This window comes from Hemiscyllium ocellatum, chromosome 13, assembly GCF_020745735.1.
Source record: "Hemiscyllium ocellatum isolate sHemOce1 chromosome 13, sHemOce1.pat.X.cur, whole genome shotgun sequence".
In the NCBI taxonomy this organism is placed as follows: Eukaryota; Metazoa; Chordata; class Chondrichthyes; order Orectolobiformes; family Hemiscylliidae; genus Hemiscyllium; species Hemiscyllium ocellatum.
The window spans coordinates 50,510,435-50,537,191 of NC_083413.1; the positions used below are offsets into that span (position 1 = coordinate 50,510,435).

A 26,757-nucleotide genomic window follows, 5' to 3' on the forward strand; every position below is an offset into this window, starting at 1 on the left:
AAATCAAACCTAACAAGTCTTTTTTTTTATTTTTTCCTTCCTTTCTTAATAAATTTCTACCTTAATAATGGGCTAACTTTTCTCTCTACTTTCCGGAAGCCTTCTCTGGCAATGGATACTCCCGATATACCACAGTAACAAAGGCTTATTGGATCTTCTGATGAAGGATCAGAATTATCAATGACAGCAATCCAGAACTAAACTTTGCAACTTACTGAAATTTCCATGTCACTGGCAAGGCCAGCATTTTATTTTTGTCCACCTTCCCACAAACCAACTAGACACGAACAGACCAGATTAGTTTTCATGATAATTGATTATAGTTTCATTGCCACCATTACCGAGGCTAGCTTTCAATTCCAGATTTTATCCAATGAATTTAACTTCCACCAGCTGCTTTGGTGGTATATCGAACCCACATTTCTCAGGCATTAAACTGGGCCTTTGGATTGCTAGTTCAATGACATCACCATCACCAAACACCTCATACTCATCACAAGAAAATGTGAGTCCTTTTGAATCCTATACTCTAAGCTCATCCCTATTTCCACTTCTCCCACTCCTGGGTTGGATGTTGGAAGGTACTGTGATCTCCCTGCTACATACTTACCCATCAACACTAACTCCCTGCCCAATCCATCCGCAACGCAAACACCAGATTAACAATCCACCCATGACAAAACCAGTGAGCTGCCCGACAGCTATTTTACCAAAACGTTCACCTGAATTAGCTCATGACAATGCAAACTGAGGAGGAAACTGACTATAGGCAGCAACCACACCAACACCTCCCCCCGTCTTCACCCGCCCCCACCGCCCCCGCCCAAACAACCCCGCCAAAAGCAGTAGCATTTGTGGAATACAAGTGCAAAGGAATAATCATCTTTAATAAGAAAGAATTTAACATTGCCCCTTGACATTCAATGGCATGATCATTACTCAATACCCACAACCAACAGGTAAAAACAATGACTGCAGATGCTGGAAACCAGATTCTGGATTAGTGGTGCTGGAAGAGCACAGCAGTTCGGGCAGCACCCAAGAAGCAGTAAAATAGATGTTTCGGGCAAAAGCCCTTCATCAGGAATAAAGGCAGAGAGCCTGAAGTGTGGAGAGATAAGCTAGAGGAGGGTGGCGGGGGGAAGAAAGTAGCATAGAGTACAATATGCGAGTGGGGGAGGGGATGAAGGTGATAGGTTGGGGGCGGGGGGAGGGTGGAGTGGATAGGTGAAAAAGAAGATAGGCAGGTAGGACAAGTCATGGGGACAGTGCTGAGCTGGAAGTTTGGAACTAGGGTGAGGTGGGGGAAGGGGAAATGAGGAAACTGTTGAAGTCCACATTGATGTCCTGGGGTTGAAGTGTTCTGAGGCGGAAGATGAGGCGTTCTTCCTCCAGGCGTCTGGTGGTGAGGGAGCGGCGGTGAAGGAAATCCAGAACCTCCATGTCCTTGGCAGAGTGTGAGGGGGAGTTGAAATGTTGGGCCACAGGGCGGTGTGGTTGATTGGTGTGGGTGTCCTGGAGATGTTCCCTAAAGCGCTCTGCTAGGAGGCGTCCAGTCTCCCCACTGCAGAGGAGACTGCATCGGGAGCAATGGATACAATAAATGATATTAGTGGATGTACAGGTAAAACTTTGATGGATGTGGAAGGCTCTTTAGAGTCCTGGACGGAGGTGAGGGAGGAGGTGTGGGCGCAGGTTTTACAGTTCCTGCGGTGGCAGGGGAAGGTGCCAGGATGGGAGGGTGGGTTGTGGGGAGGGGGGGGGGAGGGCATTGACCTGACCAGGTAGTCACGGAGGGAACGGTCTTTGTGGAAGGCGGAAAGGGGTGGGGAGGGAAATATATCCCTGGTGGTGGGGTCTTTTTGGAGGTGGCGGAAATGTCGACGGATGATTTGGTTTATGCGAAGGTTGGTAAGGTGAGCACCAAGGGCGTTCTGTCCTTGTTAAGGTTGGAGAGGTGGGGTCTGAGGCGGAGTTGCAGGATGTGGACGAGATGTGTTGGAGGGCATCTTTAACCACGTGGGAAGGGAAATTGTGGTCTCTAAAGAAGGAGGCCATCTGGTGTGTTCTGTGGTGGATCTGGTCCTCCTGGGAGCAGATACAGCTGAGGCGGAGGAATTGGGAATACAGGATGGCATTTTTGCAAGAGGTAGGGTGGGGAAAGGAGTAATTCACGTAGCTGTGGGAGTTGGTGGGTTTGTAAGAAATGTCAGTGTCAAGTCGGTCATCATTAATGGAGATGGAGAGATCCAGGAAGGGGAGGGAGGTGTCAGAGATGGTCCAGGTAAATTTAAGGTCAGGGTGGAATGTGTTGGTGAAGTTGATGAATTGCTCAACGTCCTCGCAGGAGCACGAGGTGGCGCCAATGCAGTCATCAATGTAGCGGAGAAAGAGGTGGGGAGTGGTGCCGGTGTAATTATGGAAGATCAACTGTTCTACGTAGCCAACAAAGAGACAGGCATAGTTGGGGCCCAAACGTGTGCCCATGGCTACCCCTTTGGTCTGGAGGAAGTGGGAGGATTCAAAGGAGAAATTGTTTAGGGTGAGGACGAGTTTGGCCAAACGAATGAGAGTGTCGGTGGAAGGGTACTGTTGGGGACATCTGGAGAGGAAAAAACGGAGGGCTTGGAGGCCTTGGTCATGGCGGATGGAGGTGTAGAGGGATTGGATATCCATGATGAAGATGAGGCATTGGTCGTCGGGGAAATGGAAGTCTTGGAGGAGGTGGAGGGTGTGGGTGGTGTCTCGAACGTATGTGGGGAGTTCCTGGACTAGGGGGGATAGGACAGTGTAGAGGTAGGTAGAGATGAGTTCAGTGGGGCAGGAGCATGCTGAGACAATGGGTCAGCCAGGGTGGCCAGGCTTGGGGATCTTGGGAAGGAGGTAGAACCGGGCAGTGTGGGGTTCCCGGACTATGAGGTTGGAAGCTGTGGGTGGGAAATCTCCTGAGGTGAAGAGGTTCTATATTGTCTGGGAGATAATGGTTTGGTGATAGGGGGTGAGGTCATGGTCGAGGGGGCAGTAGGAAGAGGTGTCCTCAAGTTGGCATTTGGCTTCAGCGGTGTAGAGGTCAGTGAGCCAGACTACCACTGTGCCCCCTTAATCTGCTGGCTTGATGGTGAGGTTGGGATTGGAGCAGAGGGATTGGAGGGCTGCGCGTTGTGAGAGTGAGAGGTTGGAGTGGGGGAGGGGGGTAGACAGATTGAGGCGGTTAATGTCCCTGCGGCAGTTGGAAATGAAGAAGTCGAAGGCAGGTAATAGGCCAGCGCAGGGTGTCCAGGTGGATGCAGTGTGTTGGAGGTGGGTGAAGGGGTCCTTGGAAGGTGGGCAGGAATTCTGATTGTGAAAGTAAGCTCGGAGGCGGAACCGACGGAAGAATTGTTCAATGTCACGGCGTGTATTAAATTCATTGATGTGTGGACGGAGGGAGATGAAGGTGAGTCCTTTGCTGAGGACTGGATGAAGGTGAGTCCACCTCCACCACTCACCCATTGTACTCTATGCTACTTTCTCCCCACCCCCACCCTCCTCTAGCTTATCTCTCCACGCTTCAGGCTCTCTGCCTTTATTCCTGATGTAGGCCTTTTGCCCGAAACGTCGATTTTACTGCTCCTCGGATGCTGCCTGAACTGCTGTGCTCTTCCAGCACCACTAATCCAGAACCCACTACCAATATCCTGGGGCTACCATTGACCAGAAAGTGGGGAGAATATGACCTTGTGGTGCCTTCAACTGAGAGCCAGCCTCAAAGAAGAATTCCTCCTAATACCCAATAACAGTCAATCCAACAAAAGTTTTCAGTCCACTAACTTGGTCTGGGCCTCTCCCTATCATGTGTAAAATACGAGTTGAGGTTGGGGCAGATATAAGCATATTAAGTGGCAGTTGTGAACATTTAAGAACTTCAACAGGTTGGCAAATAGTTGGGCACAGGCAGCAGGAAGTTCACACTTTGCATTTTACAATCCCCTTCAATCACAGTCTTACATCATATAGTACTTTAAGAGGGTGTTTTAAAATTTATTCACAATTACGGTGTTTGCTAGCTATGCCAGGAATTATTGCCCATTCCTAGTTTTGTTTTTGAGAAGATGCTGGTGAGCTATCTTTTTGAAGTACTGTCATCCATGTGGTGTCCCACAGTGCTGTTCGGCGTAATTGTTGAAAAATAAAGAAAGATGGCAGCCAAGTTGGGGGCAACAATGTCCTGAAAACAGGAATGAGATAAATCATTAGAAGATGTACGCATGTCAACCGCTGTTCAATTGGTCGTATTCTTACCGCGGAATCAGATTTGTTGGTTCAAGTTCCACTCCAGAATGAAAACCAAGGCTGACATTTCAATGAAGTAAATGTTGCACTGTCAGAGATTCAGTCTTTTTGGGTAAGATGGTAAATGAGTGCCCACTAGCCTCTCAGGTGAGCAGTAGAGATTCTATGGCATAATCCCCTGGTGTCCTGGCCCAATATTTTATCCTAAAATCAACATGACAAAAAAAGCAATGTTCTGGGAATCCTGTGTGAGAGAATTTGTGCAATCTTGGTTACCTTGTTTCTAACAGTTTGGAAGTAGCTGTTTGGACCATTCAGGGATCTTAAAAGAATGAATTGAGCAGTTTAGAAGAGTTTTACCTGAGGACATTGCTTGGTAATTATTTGTAGAAGGCGGAGAAGGTGCTGCTGCTCAGATGGCTCCAGTTGCGACATCAGTTGGACGAGCTCTGTAATGTGGCAGTTAATTGGCTCAGGCTGCTTCTCATATACTGAAGGTAAAACACGGAGCAACAGAGAATTCCCTGTAAGCACAACATGAAAATAAAGGATTCAACAGTTTGTAAATCATCTGGAAATGATTCCTCAGTGTGCTTAAAGGAATTTGTGTTAAGTAACCAAAAGGTGATACTACTGTCAACATGTAAGGTATTACAGCCATGTTTAAGGAACCAAGGAACTGTTAATTTAGTTCTTTCTTTACTGAAAATAAATGTCTGAAAACCCTGAACCTAGCAAGAATACAGCACAACAGGTGATCTCCAAATTATTACAAGCAACATACCATTCATAAATTTAAACCATAACATAAGGAAATAATTACTGAACTAAATAGCGGGGCTTGCTTTATAACCACTTAACTCTTTCATAACAGAGATTGAATACAATTATACTTGCTACAAACAGTTTTTAAAATGAATTTGCTGTTTGACAGAATTTTATATGATAACATCACCCAACCATTTTTCTGTTTGCCTGTAGAAATTCAGATCCATGTCTTTGTTAAGTCTAAAGTTAATGTTTCTCATACACGTGGTCAGTCTCCTATATTCCATCTTTCATGAACCTCAGTTCATCCAAACCTCTGCTGCCCATATTTTAAGACACATCAAGTCCCATCTGCTTATCACTCATGTGCTGATGACCCATGTTAGCTCCTAGCTAATCACTGCCTTGGTTTTCACATTTTCATACTTACTTTCAAGCCGTTACATGGCTTTGATCCTTATTTGTATACTCTTCATTCTGACAATTCTCAGATATCTGCACCCTTCTCATTCTAGCTTCATGATCAACACTGATTTTAATGGCTCCATAGAACATAGAAAAATACAACACAGAACAGGCCCTTCGGCCCACGACGTTGTGCCGTAATTGATCCCAACATAAATAACCTAACCTATGCACCCCTCAATTCACTGGTGTCCATGTGCATGTCCAGCAGTCACTTAAATGTCCCTAATAACTCTGCTTCCACCACCACTGCTGGCAACACATTCCATGCATTCACAACTCTCTGGTTAAGAACCTACCCCTGAAGTCTCCTCTATACCTTTCTTCTAATATTCCAAAACTATGACCTCCCCGTGCCAGTCAATCCTGTTCTGGGGAAAAGTCTCTGGCTATTGATCACATTCACGCCTCGATGAATACCTTGATCAGGTCACTTCTCTTCCTCCTTCTCTCCAGAGAGAAAAGTCCCAGCCCAGTCAACCTCCCTTCCTAAGACAAGCCCTCCAGTCCCGGCAGCATCCCGACAAACCTTCCCTGCACACTCTTCAAAGCCTCTGTATTTTTCCTATAGTAGGGTGACCAGAGCTGGAGGAGAAAGTGAGGTCTGCAGATGCTGGAGATCAGAGCTGAAAATGTGTTGCTGGAAAAGCGCAGCAGGTCAGGCAGCATTCAAAAAGCAGGAGAATCGACGTTTCGGGCATGAGTCCTTCTTCCAGGGCTTCTGACCCTTGTGGCATGAGCCCTTGTGACCAGAACTGGACACAATATCCCAAGTGTGGTCTCATTAGGAACTTATAGAGCTGTAGCAAAACCTCGCAACTCTTAAACTCGATCTCCCTGTTCACGAAAGCCAAAACATCATATGCTTTCTTAACATCCCTATCCACTTGGGTGGCAAATTTGAGGGATCTATGTACTTGAACACCAAGATCCCTGTGTTCCTCCACACTGCCAAGAATCCTGTCTTTAACCCTATATTCAGCATTCAAGTTTGACCTTCCAAAATGCATCACTTCGCATTTATCCAGGTTCAACTCAATCTGCCATTTCTTAGTGCAGATTGCAGTGGTGCTGGAAAAGCACAGTAGGTCAGGCAGCATCTGAGGAGCAGGAAAATCGATGTTTCAGGCACAAGCCCTTCATCAGGAATGAATCCAGCACCATTCTAATCTAGACTCTTATCTCTAGCATCTGCAATTCTCACTTTTGCCAATTTCTCAGCCCAGCTCTGCATCTTGTCTCTGTTGTGCTGCAGCCTGCAATAGCCCTCAATACTATCAACGGTACATCCAACTCTTGTGCCATCTGCAAATTTACTAACCCACCTCTCAACCTTCTCATTCAAGGCAGAATACTTTCCATTTGCACCCACTCTCTGTCTTCTGTCAGCCAACCAATTCTGAATCCAGACAGCCAAATCTCCCTGCATCCTATACACCCTGATGTTATGAATGAGCTTACCATGAGGAAACTTATCAAATGCCTTGCTGAAGTCCACATACACCACATCCACTGCTCAACCTTCGTCAATCTGTCTCATTACCTCCTCAAAGAACTCAATAAGATTAGGTAGGCATGACCTGCCCCTCACAAAGCCATGCTGATTGCCTTTAATCACACTATGCTTTGCCAAACAGTCATAAGTCCTATCCCTCAGAATTCTTTCCAAAACCTTGTTGACCACAGACGTACGACTGACTGGTCTATAATTGCCAGGAATTTCCCTATTCCCCTTCTTGAAAAGAGGAACACCAATCGCCTCCTTCCAATCCTCCGGTATGACTCCTGTGGAGAGTGAGGAAGCAAACATCTTCGCCAATGGCTTAGCGACTTCCTTTCTCGCTTCCTGGAGCAGCCTAGGATAAATGTGGTCTGGCCCTGGGGACTTATCAATCCACTGTTCAGGGCTGCTCCTTCAGCTGTTTGTCCCTAAGGTTTGGCATTCCCTCACTAAACAATCTTATCTTGATATCTTTTTCCTATTTAGGAACCCCTTAAAAGTTCACATTAGCTGAGCTTTTTAATCGCTTGCCTTAAAGCTAATCATTTTATTTGATGCAGTGTCAAATTTTGTTTTATAACATTCTTATGAAGCTACTTTGGATGTCTTATTATGTTAAAGGTGCTATATCAATCCAAATTATTCCTGTTGCTATTGGGTTAAGGTCGTCAACTTGAATTCAAATACTTGGTTATTTCATCCAGTATCCAGAATGTAAGTCTGCATCTACATGCTCGTCTAACCTCATGCAATCTCTTTGAATACTTTCAATCTTTAGTCCGCTCCTCCTAATGTTTTACCTCCAACTGAGTTAGCAGATAAAATATATCTTAAAAATTGCTAAACATATTTGAGCTCTTTTTTTCATTAAACCTTTCAAAGCTACTTTAGAAATTGTACCTAACTACTTTCACATGGAAAAACTGTTTTAAAAAGATCTAATGAAATGCAGAAATAAATGCCCTTGCATTTTTGCACAGTCCTTCGGGACTTGCCCTGCTCTGCCTTCATACACATTCGTCACTTATTGCTACCACTTTATATTACAAAAATGCATTCCCTAGTGGTAGATCATTACATCTGGCTTGCAATCTCTACTTACCCCAGTGCTGGGCCCTTTCTTATATTCACCTACCCACATGTGCTCTTAAACCACAAGTTTAAGGGTTGTGTAATTCAACCTCTTTGTTGCGAAAGCAGAACTCTTGCTCATGTCATTGGTATAAAGCACATACTGCAAGGCTTTTGCATCACTCCTCACTCACTATTTATTAGGAACTTTTGGAGACTTGTGTTCAGTATCCTTTAGAGCTTGTACTGAAGGAGCCAAACCAATAGAACAGTGCCCTCATACTGCTAAATACTGAAAAGAACTTGGAAGAAATGGCTGCACTTAAAATAGTTCTTTGGATTCTACTCAGCTTGTCCCATACTTTGGCAGAGGATTATGAAGATTTACAGTATATTCATGGAATGGAAAACACAATCTCTGTTTTACCAGGTAAGAAATCTTTATAAGTGAATTGCAGAATTAAATAAATGATACTTTTCAATACTGATTACATTATCTTTAATATTGCTTTCTGCAGTTTTGCAGCAGTATTTTACCTGGTGAAATGGGAAGTTTGAAAGTAGATTACATTTAGCTTTTAGAGCAACATTTCACAAATCAAAATACTTGATGGTTGAACGATTTCCTTGCTTAAAAATGTAAGAATATGTTACTGATTATTAGAAAGATACCATGTGTAACAGCATGCAGTTTTATTTACACTAACTCCTACATGTTAGGCCATTGCTGCTAATGTCAGAATGAACTATTATAAAAATCCTTTTTAAAATCATTGAAAGATTATTAATATACTTGTTCTAGCTTTTTGCACGTGATTTTTGATAAGTGTGAATATTATTTTAATTCAAATTACTATCCAAGTGAATTCAACAATAAAGCATCTGTGTACACAAAATTCAAAAAACTACTGAGAGACTGTTGCTTCAGCAAAGATGCCATATTTCAGGCAGATGTTAAACCAAGTAATTACGGCCTTCCTTGGTGGATGCAAATATCAATATCTGGTCAATATCACATTGTAGATCTGAGCTGTATGCATATTGGCTGCAGCAGTGTGTGCAATATAGCAATAGCCACACTTTAAAAGTATATAGCTGACTGTGAAAAATTTAGAATGTCTTGAGATTGTAAAAAGTGCTATATAAATTCAGATCGTTTCTTCCTGTTTCCAACTGATTAAAAGACAATCAATTTAATTTTATTTGATATTTATTAGCATTGAAATAAAGCTCCAATGGGATTCTTATGCCAATTATCAAATTTAGCATAATTTCACAAAAAAATGCAATATCTAATTCAGTATGCATCTAGTGACATGAGACCTTCTGTGATTAATTACCAAATACTTATTTAATCTAAACTTATCTTCCCCAGATGGTTCCTGTAAATGCCAGAAAGAACTCACTAAATGGGATAAGCTATTTGTAATGCTGGAGGATTCCCAAATGAAACAGAACATCCTACAACAAACCATTGGAGAAGTGTGTGAGACAGAGTTGCAAAGTATACGTTCAGAAATGCATCAATTCATAGCTAATTTTGCAGGGACTTCCACAAATGCCATAGATAATGCAATTTTGCATATTACAACAGAAATGGACAAGAAATTGGCATACACATTGAAAGAAGTCAGCGAAACCAATGTAGAGATTGAGTCAGAGAAGAAAGATATACTTCATCAGCTTCTGTTGGTGAGTCAGGATCTGTCCAATAGACTCAAAAAGCTGGAGATGACTTGGCAAAAGGCAGTGGACATAAAGGATCAACGGCTGTCACTTGATGTTAAGAGAAGAGTTCCTGTAAAGTTGGACACCACTCTGAATTTCTTGGCAACTGAACAACGACAATCTAAAACTGAACTGACAGGATGTCCAAATTGGTCAGCGAAACACGTCTTACCATCAGGTATCCTTGCTCACTATTCCTTAATTATGTTCTCTGTTTTCTTTCTCTTTTTATTCACAACAATTATTCAGTCACTAGCATATTTAATACCTAAGAAACCGAAGCACAGTCCTTCCTATCTTCCAATATCTATGATTTTTTTGTGGGAAAAAAGACTCATCTATTCAGTAATTTGTGCTTCATAAATGTTACTGCAGAATTAAAAATATAATTCCACCTTGTTTGCTTGTTAAGCATTGAAAAGAAGAGAAATTATAGAATCATATTTATCTTGTTGGAAAGACGAAAGCACTCATACATTGTACAGCTGTAATCCTTTCTACTTTACCCCCCTTTAAATAAATGCTGGCATTGTATTTGCCTTAGATGAAGGAACTGAACATGTGGTTCCTAATTCTGCTGATAATACAAAGATACGTAAGAAAATAAATTTTGAAGAGGACATAAGGAGTCAGCAAGTAGATACAGATAACTGAGTGGACAAAATTCAGCAGATGGAATATGATGTTGAAGAATGAGAAACAGAAGAATAGAAAGGCGGGATATTATTTAAATGGTGAGAGGTTGAAGAAGTCTTCAGCACAGAGGGATCTATACATTGTAGCACATGATTTCAAAAAAACTACTTTGCAAGTGCAGCCAGTTATTAGGAAGCTAATGGAACATTTTTACTGATTGCAAGGAGCATGAAATATAATGTCAGCATACTTTGCTGCTGTTGTACAGTGCTTTGATGTAATTGCAGCTAAAGTACTGTGTACAGTTTCCCTCTCCTTATTTGTTTTTAAAAAGGAAATGATTGCATTAGAAGCAGTTCAGATTAGATTAAGTCAACTGATTTCTGTATTGAAGGGTTTATTTATGAGGAATGGTGGACAGATCTGTCCTGGCTTTGAAAAATGCAGGATGAATTTATTGAAAAATGTAATATGCTGGGAAACTTGACAGATAGGAGCCTGAGACGAGGTTTCTCTAATGACAGTGATTAGAGCTAGAGGATACACAGTTTTAAAATAAAGGAATTCCCATTTAAGGCTAAGGTGAGGAGTACAGAGGAACCTTGATTAGCCAGATGACACGGGCAGGTGTATTTTGCTCAGATAATCGAACGTTTGGATAATTGAATGTTCGGATAATTGAATGTTTGGATAATTGAATGACAAATAACAAAGTTCAGCCAAGCATCAGGACCTTGCGATTTTGTCCAAATAATCTGAAATGTGGATAATTGAATGTTGGATAATCCAGATTCCTCTGATTTCTTTTCTTTCAGATAGTCATTGGTCGATGGAAGTCTCTTCAGTCAAGAGCACTGGAGACAAAGCCATCAAATATTTTTAAGGCTGAGTTAAATAGAGTTTTGATAGACCAAAAGAGTCAAGGAGTTTAAAAGATAGATTGTAAAGCAGAGTTGAGTCCGCAATCAGATCAGTGATGATCTCGTCGAATGGTTGAGCAGATTTGAAGGGCTGAATGGCTTACTCCTTCTCCTTGTTTGTATACTGGTATGCCTCACTGGTTGTACCTGCATGTGAATGTTTTGTGATTCACAGACAAAGATACACCCATGTTCCTTTACATAGCAGCATTTTGCTGTGTCATTTAAATAAATAATCTGTTTCTCTATTCTTCCACCAGAGTTCAGTTTCCTGTATTGCACTCAGTTTGCCAATATTTTGTATACTCATTTCTCTCTCTGGATCACTTTCCAGACTCTTTGTATCTTCCTCACAACTTTCTTTTCAATCTATTTTTATATGATTAGCAAATGTGGCTATAGCACAGTGTGTCCTTTCATTCAGGTCATTAATATAGGTTAGAAATAGTTGAGGCCATGACACTGATACTTGCAGCACTCCAATAGTCAGTTTGCCAACTTGAAAATGATCTTATCTAATGCAGTAACCTTTATGTGGTACCTTATCAAATATCCTTAAGAAAGTGAAATGTACTGGGTCCACTTTATCTACACTGCTTATTACATCCTCAAAGGACTCCAATACATTTGGTTGACCATGATTTTCTTTTCACAAAACTACACCGATTCTGCAGGATTAAAAATGATTTTCTACGTGCCACGCTACTACCTCTTTAAAAAGGATTAAAGAAGTTTCCTAATGACAGATGTTAGAATAAAGGGCCAATAATTTCCTGATTCCTATCTCCATCCTTCTTTAAATTGTGCTCTTAGGTCTGTGAGTTTTTAATCTGCTTTCTAGAATCCAAGAAATTTTGGATTATAATCAATGCAACCACAATCTCCGCAATCACGCTTTTTTAAGACCCAAGTTTGCAATGATAGTGATTGCTTTCAGATTCTTTCTGCTCTTTGCCTCTTTATTTTCAAATTCTCATGGGATGGTAACCATGTCTCCTACTGTGAAAACAAATACTAACTATTTGCTCAAAAGTCTCTACCATTTCCTTGTTCACCATTATTAATTCCTATGGAGGTGATTGCTAGGCCCCTTGCTGAGATATTTGTATCATCGATAATAACAGGTGAGGTGCCAGAAGACTGGAGGTTGGCTAATGTGGTGCTATTATTCAATAAAAGGTAGTAAGGAAAAGCCAGAGAACCATATACCGGTGAGCCTGACGTCAGGAGTGGGCAAATTGTTGGAGGGAATCCTGAGGGACTGGATTTACATATATTTGGAAAGGCAAGCACTAATTAAGGATTGTCAGCATGGCTTTGTGCATGGGAAATCATGTCTCATGAACTTGAGTGAGTTTTTTGAAGAAGTAACAAAGAGGATTGATGAGGGCAGTGAGGTCGGTGTGATGTATATGGACTTCAGTAAGGCTTACGACAAGGTTCGTCATGGGAGACTGGTCAGCAAGGTTAGATCTCATGGAATACATGGAGAACTAGCCATTTGGATACAGAACTGGCTCAATGGTAGAAGACAGAGGTAGGGTCGAGGGTTGTTTTTCAGACTGGAGGCCTGTGACCAGTGGAGTGCCACAAGGATTGGGGCTGGGTCCATGACTTTCCATCATTTATATAAATGATTTGGATGTGAACATAGGAAGTATAGTTAGTAAATTTACAGATGACACCAACATTTGAGGTGTAGTGGACAGCAAAAATTACCTCAGAGTAAAATAGGATCTTGATCAGATGGGCCAATGGGGTGAGAAGTGGCCGATGGAGTTTAATTCAGATAAATGCAAGGTGCTGCATTTTGGGAAAGCAAACCTTAGCAGGACTTATACACTTAATGGTAAGGTCCTAGGGAGAGTTGCTGAACAAAGAGACCCTGAAGTGCAGGTTCATAGTTCCTTGAATATAGAGTTGCAGGTACATAGGATAGTGAAGAAGGTGTTTGGTATGCTTTCCTTTATTGGTCAGAGCATTGAGTATAGGAGTTGGGAGGTCATGTTGCGGCTGTACAGGACATTGGTTAGGCCACTGTTGGAATATTGTATGTAATTCTGGTCTCCTTCCTATCGGAAGGATGTTGGGAAACTTGAAAGGTTCAGAAAAGATTTACAAGGATGTTGCCAGGGTTGGAGGATTTGAGCAATAGCGAGAGTCTGAAAAGGCTTGGGCTGTTTTCTCTGGACTGTCGGAGACTGAGGGGTGACCTTATAAGGTTTATAAAATCATGAGGGGAATGGATAGGATAAACAGATCTTTTCCTTGAGATGGGGAAATCCAGAACTAGTGGGCATAGGTTTAGGGTGAGAGGGGAAAGATAAAAAAGGGATCTAAGGTGCAACTTTTTCATGCAGAAGGTGGTGGGTATGGAATGAGCTGCCAGAAGAAGTGGTGGCAGCTGGTGCAATTACAGCATTTCAAAGGCATCTGGATGGGTATATGAATAGGAAGAGTTTAGTGCCGGCAAATGGGACAAGATTAGATTTGGGTATCTGGTAGGCCTGGATGAGTTGGATCAAAGGATCTATTTCCATGCTGTACTTCTCTATGACTCTATCTAAGAAACCAGTGCTAACTTTAGCTACTCACTTGTTTTTTTTTGTACTTGTAGAACTTTCAATGTCTGTTGATTTTTCCAGCTAGTTTCCTCTCATTCCCCATTTTATACCACTACATTCTTTTTAATTAAATCATTCTTTGTTGGCTTTTAAACTTGTACAACCTTCTGATCTACTGCTCATAGTTCCAAATATGTACATCTTTACTTCAAATTTGATATAAGTTTTACTTCTTAGTTCACCATAGATAATGCAACTTTCTCAAAGTATGTTTCTTTTTCAATGAAGTAAATGTTTGAGAGTTGTAGAGTATATCCTAGAATTCTCTCTTCCAGCTTCTCTACCTCTCACTTTTAAGATTATTTTCCAATTTCACTTTAGCTAACTCTGGCTTATTACTTTCCCAGTTGTTTTGATTAGAGTTTAAGACACCAGCTTCAAAACCAATTTTCCCAGCCTCAAACTGAATGATAAATCCTACCACGTTATTATCGCTCTGATCCAAATGATTTCGTTATACTATGAGGTCATTAATTAATCCTGACTTAATACACATTCTTAGATTTAATGTAGCACGCTCCCTGGTTGGTTTCAGAACAGATTGTTCTAAAAAAACTGTCCTAAATTCAGTCCCTAACTCATCCTTCTTTTGCCAGTTCAATGTATCCAATCTATATGAAGATTAAGATCACCTTCAATTATTGGAGTAACTTCCTTACAAGCCCCCATTATTCCTTAATGTATTCTTTGGCCTACAATGTCAACTATTATCAGAGGGGTTATAAATCAATACTAGTGGCTTTTGTTCACCATTTCTCATCCTCAACTAAACCAATTCTACACTTTGATCCTTTGATCAAAGCTCATTTGTCAGTACTGTACTAACCTCATCCTTTATTAACAAAGTTACCTCACCTCCTTTTCCTCTTTTGTTGTCCTTGGAAAACATGAACTAATATTGAATATTAAGGCCCTAATAATGATCTCTTTGAATTCATGGGTGAAATCTTCCCAAACACAAACTGACTGGGATGATAGCAAGAAATTTGTAAGAAACAGGTCAGAAATGAAGCAAGGTCTCCCTTCACATTCATTGCTACAGGTAGCACCTTCATCCATAGTTCTAGATGCCTAGCCAAGATTCTCGCTCATAAGCAGCATGAGTTTATTAATGGGAATTAGTGCTTGTCATCTCCCTCATTATTATATATTCTCACCTCATTATTACGCAGACTGACATCCTCTCGCCTGCCCAATACAAGCTCAATACCATGAATCCTGGACACAAATGTCTGCACATGTACCTGGACACTCCAGTTTGCCCACTTGCTCTTCTGGTTCTCCTGGACACATGGCACCTTTGTCTTAAACCATGCACCATGGGCAGCAGTTGCATGCATCCTGTGTCCATGGAAGCTGGCTTCCAATAAGTGTCAGCCTCTCCACATCATCATCACATATCTCTGATCCACTTACAGTATGCTTCTGCACTGCGTGCTGCACCCTTAGTGCACAGTATTTGGAATGCTGCTACAAGGACAGTCACACAACTCATGGACTGTACCACCAACTCATGGACTGTATCAGGCTGCATCTCAGGACTCCTTGCTTGCATCTTAGCATTCACTTGTGCATACCTGGACACTCATAATATCTGCGTCTTGCCTTTTAATGCGTTGCCCCCTCAGCTGCACTTTAAAGCCTCTCAGTACTTCTGTATTGCCCTTGCAGTTTGGTACAGACACAGTCAGGGAATTTTTCATGTTTGTCCACAGTGACAGTCATCAGTCAAGAGGGTGGATGTACTTCTGAGGAGCACAGTGCTGCACTAAACGTGCAGCTGCACCATGTCGCAGTCACATACACAGCAAACAGACTGCATGTGATGCAACTAAACGGCAGTCTGAAAGTCTAAGGGGGCAGTCCCCAGTCTGATCCAGGAAGACTACCTTGATTTAGGGGTTCCTGATGCAGTGAATCAAGGGAAGCCTTTCATATCAGTCCACAGGCTTGGGCACAGTCAGGGGAGTGATGGTGAGGGGTCTGGATCTCTCCAGTCTTGAGGGTTCAGTACAACCGGCACGGAGAGTCACAGTCAGAAAGCTGTTCAGGTATTAATCAGGCAGCTGGTCACTTCATTCAGGGCAGACCCGCTAAGTTACTCAAGGGGATCAGTCACGTTCAGTCCTGTAGGTTTGTCACTATCATGGGCCACTGCCGCAATAGGGAAGATGGAGAAATTCATTGTGGGAATGGAATCATAATTCTGAGATGCAGAGGGGATTACCATACAGAAGGTACAACCCATATATAAGGGGAATACAGTTTAGCATTGGAAGGAAATCAGTTATGTAGGGAGTAGCTATCATTGACGGTAGACAGCATCCTGACTTCCAAGGGGGGAGCAGTGAACAATTGCATGATCTCCAGTCTGCAAAACAGAATTTCCCTTTCTCAGCCTTGCCAGGAGAAAATATCTACAAATATGCAGGTCAGCTCAAACTGCCATTGCTTCACAGGCCTGACATGGTAATTTGATAAGTCTGGGGCTCTTGGGGGCAGGAGTGAGGATTGGGGTAAAGGGGGCAAATGAAACGTCACATTGATTGGTTGGATAAGGACTTGGGAAAGTGCAACTTGGATTGATAGGGAAGACTATCAGAGAGGGGATGTTCACCTATTAGTTCATTAAGACAAAGTAGTGGAGCCTGAGACTCACTGAAATTGTGACCACTCTTGCTTTTGATTGTACTATGAGTAACACCTATGCGATAGAGATGAAAATGGTTGAGATCACACCCAGAGTGGGCAGGGTAAGTGTTCTGTGAGGAAGGAGTCCTCTATTTTGAGCAATGTGAGACTTTTAAAAAGGGCAACACCATTCCCCAGACACCCAAGGACTGAAGCTGAAACATACCGTGTGGATTAACACATTCTATGCAAACCTAAGACATTGATCTACTGAATGCAGTGCAAATACTTGTCTCAAGCATTCCTGACCATATCATATAAGATGATGATGAATTCCTACTAGTGCCTGTGATGAAATAACAATGTTTAACTACCAAGAAAGATGGAGCACAATTACCAAGCTGGCAACCATCTGCCTGCTCCTCACATCACACTTCCAGGATCTCAGTCTGCAAAACACGGCAAGAACTTTCCTTTCTCAGCCATGCCAAGGGAAAATACCTGCAAATATGCAGGTTAGCTCTGACTGCCATTGCTTGGCTTGTTGTGTGAACATGATGCCAATGTCAGGGATATCAGTATATTCCAGGAAGACTCCAGTCATGGTGAATGGGAGAATCAGGCTAGCATCAGACAAGAGGGGTGCAGAAAATAGTTAATAACTCAAGCTTGGGATGAGAGCATGAGAAAACTCACTAGGCTAGCAGACAGAAACCTTCCATGAAACATGTGGAAAATGGCATTTTGCCAAAATATGGAAACATTCAGTCCCAAATTCTTATACTGTTTATCATATCACCTTCATTTATTTCAATTTATGCTGTCAGTTCATGCATCATGAAATTAATGCTATGTGCATTAAAATAAGGAGCCCTTTCATTTTGCCTTTTTACTGCTTCCCTATGCTGAGTTTATTTCCTAGTGTTATGATCCCAGCTGATTATAACACAAAACATGTGAAAATAGGCTTGATTGAGGTTTTTTGGCTGTTTTGTTATCAATGGGGTTAGTCACTGAATGTATGCACATTATTTTAACGCAACAAAAATCTTTAGAAAAGTTTTTAAAAAACAAACATAAACAACAAACACTTTTCTGAACAATATCCCTTTATAGTCACTCAATCCCAGGGAAGTACCACTCCTATCTTAATCCAATAATTTCCTACTCAAATGACTGGTCAAATCAAAAATTATTATATTTGTTGTTCTACTTTATTAATTATTCCGAGCTGCTCTGACTTTCTCAGTAGCAACTCTTTCTTAGTCCTACCTGCATCATTAGCACCCATGTATTAGATTAGATTACTTACTGTATGGAAACAGGCCCTTCAGCCCAACATGTCCACACCGAACTTCCAAAGAGTAACCTACCCCCCCTACTTTTACCCCTTTGCCTAAGGCTAGAGGCAAATTAACGTGGCCAATTCACCTACCCTGCAAATTTTTTGGACTGTGGGAGGAAACCGGAGCACCCGGAGGAAACCCACACAGGCACAGGGAGAATGTGCAAACTCCACACAGACAGTTGCCCGAGGCAGGAATTGAACCTGGGTCTCTGGCGCTGTGAGGCAGCAGTGCTAACCACTGTGCCACCATGCAACCCGTGGACCATATTAATTTGATCTTTCTCCTTTCCACTCCAAATCATTTGCTAGTATGAGGGCAGGCAACACCACCTTCAGAAGTCACACTTTTGGCTGCAGAGAACAGCATCTACCCCATAGCTACACTGTTGTGTGCTACAACTACATACCTTTTAACTTCTCCACTTGAATGTGTCCCTGCACCACAGTGGTTGGATCACTAAGATAATCCTCCATGCAATCTCTGTTCTCATACACATAAGTAGCAAAAATCTTATACTTGCTGGACAGTTGGAAGAACTGAGACTCAATGTTACTTTCTGGATGCACATGCCTGCCTCACTTGTAGTCCCACCTTCCTGTTCCTGACTACAGATCAATTCTGAAGTACCTAGCTGAAGGGATGTGATTGTCTCCTGTAAACAATGTGCCCAAGTAAGTTTTCTCCTCTCTGATGCTTTGCAGTGGCTTAAGCTCTGATTCTAGCGCAATACCTTGGAGCCAAAGTTTCTCAAGCTGTAGATATATATTGGAGATGTCTTTGAAGTGTCTTTTAGCACCCATAAACTACAATTGCAACACACCATCCGCACTGCTATCTTTATTCTGATTCTCTTAACTAATTAGATTTGAAGTTTAGAAATATCACAACTATTTGGTTATATGAAGTAGTTTAAATATAAATTTAGTACAATATCTGTATCTCCCCAATACCAATTTAAACTTTTGTCTGTGTTTTAGGTGAAAAATATCTTGTATCTGATGAAATACTTATCTGCTCACATAAGCAAGTCCTTGAATACTTACCATATTATGGAGGGTTTAAAACAATGTCAGAGAGAATTTCTGAACAAGAGTCATACTGTATTCAAATCATTACCTCTGTTTATCTTTCCAAGATGCTATCAGACTTGCTGAGTTTTTCTAGCATTGTGTTTGTTTCAAATTTCCAGCTTTGACATTTTAACTTTAATTAAAGGAAGCACCTTCTCTTCCCTCTGCCCCATTGCCACCTGCACCAAATTTCCAAGTTAGTTCAGGTATATCACTAAGACTATGCTCATTCATAGATTAAACTAAAATCATCTCCAATGTCTCAAATTTTGATATTTTAAAATGTTTTTATATTTTATAACTTTTGAACATCAGTCCGAAAAAAAATTGGTGTTTGATCCTTCCATAAAATGTATTTGATCTTTGTTTAAAAGAATTGTACTCTTTAGCATAATACATGAACAAACACTGAAAGTATGTAATATTGTCTGCTATTGTCCTGCAGATTGTGATATGGCACTAATCTTCCCTATGCGCTCAAAGAAGATTTATGCAAGTGTTCATGCTGATGATATGACTCTAAGCTCATTTACGGCTTGCATATGGATAAAAGCTACTCATCTTTTGGACAAAACAATTGTGTTCTCCTATGGAACAAAGAGAAATCCCTATCAAATTCAGCTATACTTCAATCAGTCCTCTGCTGTGTTCTCTGTGCACAGTGACACAAGTAAAATTGTTGCTGACGATGTTGTCTCCCTTGGTGAGTGGGCACACATCTGTACAACATGGAGTGCTGAAGATGGAAATGCAACACTTTGGGTGAATGGAAAACTTGCAGCTGCTTCTTCAGGAATAGCTGTTGGCCACAATATCCCAAATGGAGGGCTACTGCAACTGGGTCAAGAAGGCAATGGTTGCTGCACTGGAGGCGGCTTTGACAAAAGTTTAGCCTTTACAGGAAAGTTGACTGGATTCAATATCTGGGACAGAATCATTTCCAAACATGAAATACAAGCCTTGACAAGTGGGGATGATTCGTGTAGCATTAGAGGGAATGTTGTTGGCTGGAGTGTCACAGAAATTCTGCCACATGGAGGAGCTGAATTTATTTACTATTAATTGAAATTGAGTTTTATTCCAAATTAACATGCTCAAAGAATGGATTCCAAATTGTTAACACTAATTCTATGATGTTTAATCATACCAAAAAAAAACAGATTTATATTACAAAGTCCTCTAGAGTGAACTCCAGGGTGAACTTTGTAATAAAAATCACCAACATTGGATGGAAATTTCAATCGCCTATTTACAATGGCATTAAGACATCTATGCCAGTCTGTTATCATTGATTTGATTTGCTTCATGATTCTTGTTTATATGCATCAATAGCGATGTTACAATATTGTCATCCCTAAAACCTGGACACATTGATTTTAAGATCCTATATTTATAACGCTTAAAAAAATGTTTCTTCTTGATACCCGGAGAAATCTGAAGAGACTCACTTGAGGTACAGTTTTCATAAAATTTAAATGAAAAATTACATTGAGACAGTTAACATGCTTAAATTCTTCTTCTTTACAATGTTGATTTAACTGTAATGCAAGTATGTGTATGGTTACATTCATTTAATGACAAATAATTCGTTAGCAAGACATATTAAAGGAAGAACCATTCTATAAAGGAAGGATATTGCTCAACAGATGCTAAACATGCAAGAAATAATAACTTTCTAAACTAAGTTACATTGCTTTAATATTCATACCAATTCTGTATTATACAGTAAAAGTCCTCTGATATCAGTCATCTAATTATTCTATCATAAAGAGTCTAATTTTATAATAAACTGCTGTTAAACAATACACCAGATTCTGTCTTGTGTATCTTTTCTTTGTATTTTTGTAAAACCATGTTGGCTGGTGGAGTATTTAAATGGACCATTCAAGTGAAAAAGTTAAGATGTTTTGTGGCAGTACAGACAATCATCAATTAATACAGCATAGATAAAAGCCATTCAGTCTATTACACCTTTGCCAGTTCTTTGAATTCATTGTGTAATTAGTGCCATGCCTCTCCATTTTCTCCACAACCTGGCATTTTTATTTTCAGTTATTTAATCAATTTCAAGTTGAAAATTATTATTGAATCAATTTCCACATGCTTTCAGGCAGTACATACTTGACAATGACAATTCATTGCATAGAAAATGTTTTCTTTATCACCTTTAACTCTTCAGTCAATAACTTTGTATCTTTGTCCTCCACTGATAATTTTGCCAGTGGAAACTATTTCTGTCTATATACTCCATTGAAGCCATTAATTAATCTAAATATCTTTATCAAATATTTCCTTAAAGTTCTTTGGCAAAGAGAATAATCTCAGGCCAGAGTAGTTCAGCAGTAACTGAAGACTTTCATCTCTGAGGCTACTCTAACAAAATTCCTTCATATTCCTGAGTCTTTGATATGTTTCCTAAAGTACAATGTCCAAAAATGATACAATATTCAAATCAAGACCCTAACCATTAAACGCCTCTATTTATAAAGTCCATGTATCTTTTTCAGAGTTAAGGTCTCTGAGCTCCTACATATCCTTCAAGTCTAACAAACTGTACATGTATGTAGTAGTCACTTGCAATGAAGGTGACACTTGTTCATGGCAAGAATCAGCACATGGAGTCATTTAACATGGAGAAACTGTTCTGCTGCAAGTACCACATGGTTCTGACTGAACAGAAATCTCTCCCACTCTTGCTGTCTGTCATAGATATTGCTCAACAGCTGCATAACCAATGAAAAGCAGTAATTTCGTAGCCTAAGTTACATTACTTTAATTTTCATACAAAGCCTGCGTTATAGAGTAAGAGTCACATATCATTATTCCATCATTGAGAGTATAATTTTATAATAAACTACTATTACACTATTCATCAGAATCTGAGGTTGACAATCCATATATCTGGCCATATTATAACACACCAGCCTTGGCCATTGATCCCTGAGGAGGGACTTCAACTCAGAGCATCTGGTCCAGAGGGAGGATACAATCACAGGCCAACTAGGCTGCCTGAACAGAAGGTGCAGTCATTTCTTTTAACTGCAGTAAGTTCTAAGTCTATGGATAACAGTTTGTACCGTTGACCTTTGACACTGAGTTAACAAATGTGTCACGACTGAAAGTACTAAGTGCTAGCCATAAATCTCTTCATGATGGGGAGCAGAAAGTCAAAGATAAAATCACTACTTTGTGGCCATTTTCAGAGCAAAGATCTGATAGTGTTTGGCTATGGATGCTACATAAAAAGGGCAAACAAGAAATAACATAATTTATGATGAGAATTCAAACCCTCAGAACAGCAATGTAATGTATGTTCCTAACAACTTGCAGTGTTGGATATTTGATAGCTTTAAGTATCCTAGAAATGGTGAGCAGGATTAATGTTGGTCTTGTCCATTGGCTGGAGAACTGGTGGGAGACGTCCTCACTTCTGTGAGGGAGGCGTAACCAAGTGAAGTGCCTGCCAGCAGTCAACTGGTCAGTGATGGGCTTATCTTGGGAGTAAAAATCGTCAGGATGGAAATCTCAACCTTCAAGCAGTGTCACCAAGAATGATGACTACTCCCAGCAATGCTACAAGGACAGCACTAGGGATCATCATTGGTTTCTTTACACAGGTCAATAAGGGTAGGATGGGGTCTGTAGCCTCAGAATCCCCCTCCAAATGGACTTCATGAAATATGAAAAAAAGACATTAAACACACGGACAAGTGCTACAAGTAAATGTCAACCTTTTGCAGAAATACACAGGAATTAAATGCAAACTGTGACTCAGCATGAGGGATTCAACATTATTTGAGTACTATCATGGGATAATGGTGTAGGGAAATGCCATAACCTGACACAGCCATGAGACTGATCACCTAATATCATAGGATTGGGACTTAGCTATTGTTACTATGAAAAGTTCCCATTGAGGAGGGAAATGGATAATTTATACCTTTGCCAATCTGGGTGGCATGTCATTTCCAAACAGCAGGAGAGTTGTTTATAATCACTGTGAACTGATCATGTCATCCAGACTATTTCTTTCACGGAAAAGCACTGCTTTGATTTATTGTTCATACTTGGCTGAATCATGTGTGAAATCCCACAAGGATGATTAGCTCCCAAAGATTCTGAACATTAGGAAAATGTTTGATTTTGCTGTGATATGTTTGATATGAATCACTATTAAGAGGGGAAAAATTGAAGGAACTTGGCTCCAGTTGGAAGAAGGGTCAGCATTGGTCAGTCTGACAGAACACTTGATAGATCAGCCATATTGGACATTGTAAGTATTCAGATAAGTCATAGTGATCTTGGTCTGGAGGGATCTAAAGTCAGAATGAGGCATAGGGATCATCAACCTGACTTGTACACCAATAGTTCTCATTGGGAGGACCAACCACATAGAGGATTGTCAGTTATCAGCCAAATCAGAGGTGTGCAGGGGCTAAGAGTTTAAGGTAACCCTAGGGTTACCAGCAAATCTGGGGAATTTGGGTCTAGATTAAGTAAGGTTTAGGACAGAAAGATGGGTTTTGCCTGTGGTTTTTTTTCTGTAAAGGGTTTATTTTCTTAAAAGGTCATGGTGACTTTGTGTGTTTCAGATGTAAGCAAGGTTGAGTCATGGAGAGTTTAAAATCAGACAGGCATATCAAGATGCCATATCATTTGGACCATTTTACAGATTTTGCATCAGGGCATGAGGAAGTTATTTTAGTAAAACAACATTTGTGGCTAGTCAAACCCTATGCAAACTTGTTTTTTTCAAGTAAATGCTGAAGTTGAAGAATTATTGTAAGGGAGGAATGGGAATGGAAAGCATTTATAAGGCACAGAAGGGGAGGGGCAGACAGGTCAGAAGCAAGGTAGGGGCTGTAATTTAAAGGGTCTCACATCTTCAGGCCCCGTCTTTCCGAGTGCCTGAGAGCAGCACAAGCAGGCAGCAAGTAAACCTGCTCAGGAGGCACTGGAAAGCCATGTGGTTCCAACTTAATCTAAGCACCAATGGGAAACAATGATGTACATTGTGGATGTGGGTTCCACACCTGCACTCAAAATGAAACAAAGAATCTGAGATCTTCCAAACTCAACATGAATTGGCAGCTGTCAAAACAATTGATCCAGTAGACGCATTGAATAATGCAGATAAGCACCTTGATCAAATCAAGCAATCCACCCAAAAGCTCCAACTATTCAAGTATTGCAGGTAGTACTGATTCTTATGGTCTGAGAGCCTCAAAGATATTCCTGTGGCTATAAGAGAACATTAGACATATGGGGATAAACTGACAGCCCGAGGTAGCATACTGTACAAGGGAAATCGAGTCATTATCCCAAACGGGTTGAGAGGAGAGATGCTAAAGCACATATATGTAAGCCTCTAAGCACTGGGTCAAGTCTGAGGAAGCAAGATATATGCTCTATTGGCCAAACATGAGCAATGAAATCAAGGAGCCAGTGCAAAGTTTCGAATGAGTACCGAGCTAGAGGAACCACTGATGACACATGCCATCTCAGACAGACCATTCATGAAGTTGAGAGTAGCACTCTTTACACTTTCAGGAACTTATTATCTTGTCACTGTAGACCATTATTCCGATTACTGGGAGGCGAAGCAGATGACCTCAATGACTAATGCCGAGATTGCTGAATGCCGAAAAGCACACTTCAGCTCTTTCAGTATTCATGATATTGTCACCAGTGACAATGGCCATCAGTCTACAAGTTGAGTTGCTTTATAAGCAATTGCAAAATTCAATTCCACAGATCATCTCGACACTAGTCCTCGCCAAATGGAAAAGCCAAAGAGGCAGTGAATATAGCCAAGGAATCAAAGAAATTGAGAAAAATCTCACACTCATGTATGTAAGGCAATCATTGAAGGGAGAATTACATCTACTGAAGGTATGGAATGAAATGCAGTCCAAAGACGAGTGATATGTTGCACATAAACAACTCTTTCAACTACAGAAAAAGGCTACTGCAGCTATAACGTAGCAACACTGAGGGATAAAATTAAGGTGAAACAGCAGAAAGCCAACTTTCCTTTCTTTCAAAACTGCTAAGCCAGTGCAGATTTAAGCATTGGAGAACTGATCAGAGTTCAAACCTTCAATGCGCTCAATAAAAGCCAGTCCAAATGGCACTTGGCAACCTGTTTAAAGCAGTTGTTCTCAACTAATCAATCAGACATACTTTATTCAACAGGTACATATGCCCCTCTAGAGAAACTGTTCCTCAGAAACAGACAGGTGAACAGGAAGAGGCAAATGCACCAGCTGCATACATCTGATCCAGAAATCCACAACAATAAAATAACAGAAACAGAAAAAACAAATACCACAGCAACAATTAATGGCACAGGTACCACAGCCCTGTGGTAACAACAACAATCAGATCAACAACAGCACATACATGTGCCATGAATAGACCAACATGATTTAACAACCATGTATGCAATGCACAAGCACCAGTTTAAATAATGCACTGTAAAGGCATGAAAACATTTGTGTATATATTTGATAACTTGGTTAACTCAAAACGTACATGTTAATACACTTATTTTTTTTCTCTTTTTGTCAGTAAGGGGGGATGTTTGGATTGAAATGCTGTCATTGAGAAATGTCCCTACTAGTCTGCAGTCATGTGACCTCTACAATAAGGCACACATGTGGTAAGCAGACATTTTAACCTCATGTCAATAAAGTCATGATGAGTCATGATGAACACAAGGCTATGTTGAGTCCTTGAAACCGTTTCAACATTTAAGAGCGATTTACCGCAATGTCTGAACTCACATTAAAATGCAATTTTGCAAACTGTGAATTGAAGGACAACACTGACTTTTCTAATCACTCATTAATGCCTTGTATTCAATGTCAATGATCTCAGCGATGATTGAACTCTCGTTTTTTGTCTTAACTAAATATAGATCCTTCAAAACTGATTGTGAATTATATTGGTTAACATTTATTAAATCAGCTGGATATATCACAGGACTTATACACTTAATGATAAGGTCCTAGGGAGTGTTGCTGAACAAAGAGCCCTTGAGTGCAGGTTCATAGCTCCTTGAAAGTGAAGTTGCAGGTAGATAGGATAATGAAGAAGGTGTTTGACACGCTTTCCTTTATTGGTCAGAGTATTGAGTACAGGAGTTGGGAGGTCATGTTGAGGCTGTACAGGACATTGATTAGGCCACTGTTGGAATATTGCATGCAATTCTGGTCTCCTTCCCATCAGAAAGTTGTGAAACTTGAAAGAGTTCTAAAAGATTTATAAGGATATTGCCAGGGTTGGAGGATTTGAGTTACAGGAAGATGCTGAACAGGCTGGGGCTTGTTTCCCTGCAGCGTCGGAGGCTGAGGGGTGACCTTATAGAGGTGTACAAAATTATGAGGGACATGGATAGGATAAGTAGACAAAGTCTTTTCCCTGGGGTCGGGGAGTCCAGAATTAGAGGGCATAGGTTTAGAGTGAGAGGGGAAAGATATAAAAGAGACCTAAGGGGCAACTTTTTCACACAGAGGGTGGTTCGTATATGGAATGAGGTGCCAGAGGAAGTGGTGGAGGCTGGGACAATTACAACATTTAAAAGGTATTTGGATGGGTATATGAATATGAAGGGTTTGGAGGGATATGGGCCAGGTGCTGAAAGGTGGTACTACATTGGGTTGGGATAGCTGGTTGGCATGGACGAGTTGGACTGAAGGGTCTGGTTCCATGCTGTACATC

General features: G+C 40.9%; 2 protein-coding genes across 5 annotated transcripts in view; one reads left to right on the forward strand and one right to left on the reverse strand.

The window, feature by feature from the left end:
• The window catches only part of veph1 (ventricular zone expressed PH domain-containing 1), a 264,411-nt gene that overhangs the window by 168,254 nt on the left and 69,400 nt on the right, over positions 1–26,757 (reverse strand). For all 4 annotated transcript variants that reach the window (XM_060834168.1, XM_060834169.1, XM_060834166.1 and 1 more), the window contains exon 5: positions 4,633–4,796. In XM_060834168.1, the coding sequence (XP_060690151.1) occupies positions 4,633–4,796 (164 nt within the window). The remainder of the gene's footprint in view (positions 1–4,632; positions 4,797–26,757) is intronic.
• Positions 8,140–20,840, forward strand: LOC132821541 (pentraxin-related protein PTX3-like). Its single transcript, XM_060834165.1, has 3 exons — positions 8,140–8,507; positions 9,453–9,983; positions 19,481–20,840. Exons 1-3 carry the CDS (start codon positions 8,390–8,392, stop codon positions 20,095–20,097), a joined length of 1,266 nt encoding a protein of 421 aa, XP_060690148.1. The 5' UTR covers positions 8,140–8,389; the 3' UTR covers positions 20,098–20,840.

What these genes read in the sequence shown, in the direction of transcription:
- LOC132821541 (XM_060834165.1), top strand. Translation starts at nt 8,390, where the DNA reads ATGGCTGCACTTAAAATAGTTCTTTGGATTCTACTCAGCTTGTCCCAT. An exon ending in CACAATCTCTGTTTTACCAG is followed by an intron (nt 8,508 to 9,452) that starts GTAAGAAATCTT and finishes TATCTTCCCCAG; the next exon opens with ATGGTTCCTGTAAATGCCAG. An exon ending in GAAACACGTCTTACCATCAG is followed by an intron (nt 9,984 to 19,480) that starts GTATCCTTGCTC and finishes ATTGTCCTGCAG; the next exon opens with ATTGTGATATGGCACTAATC.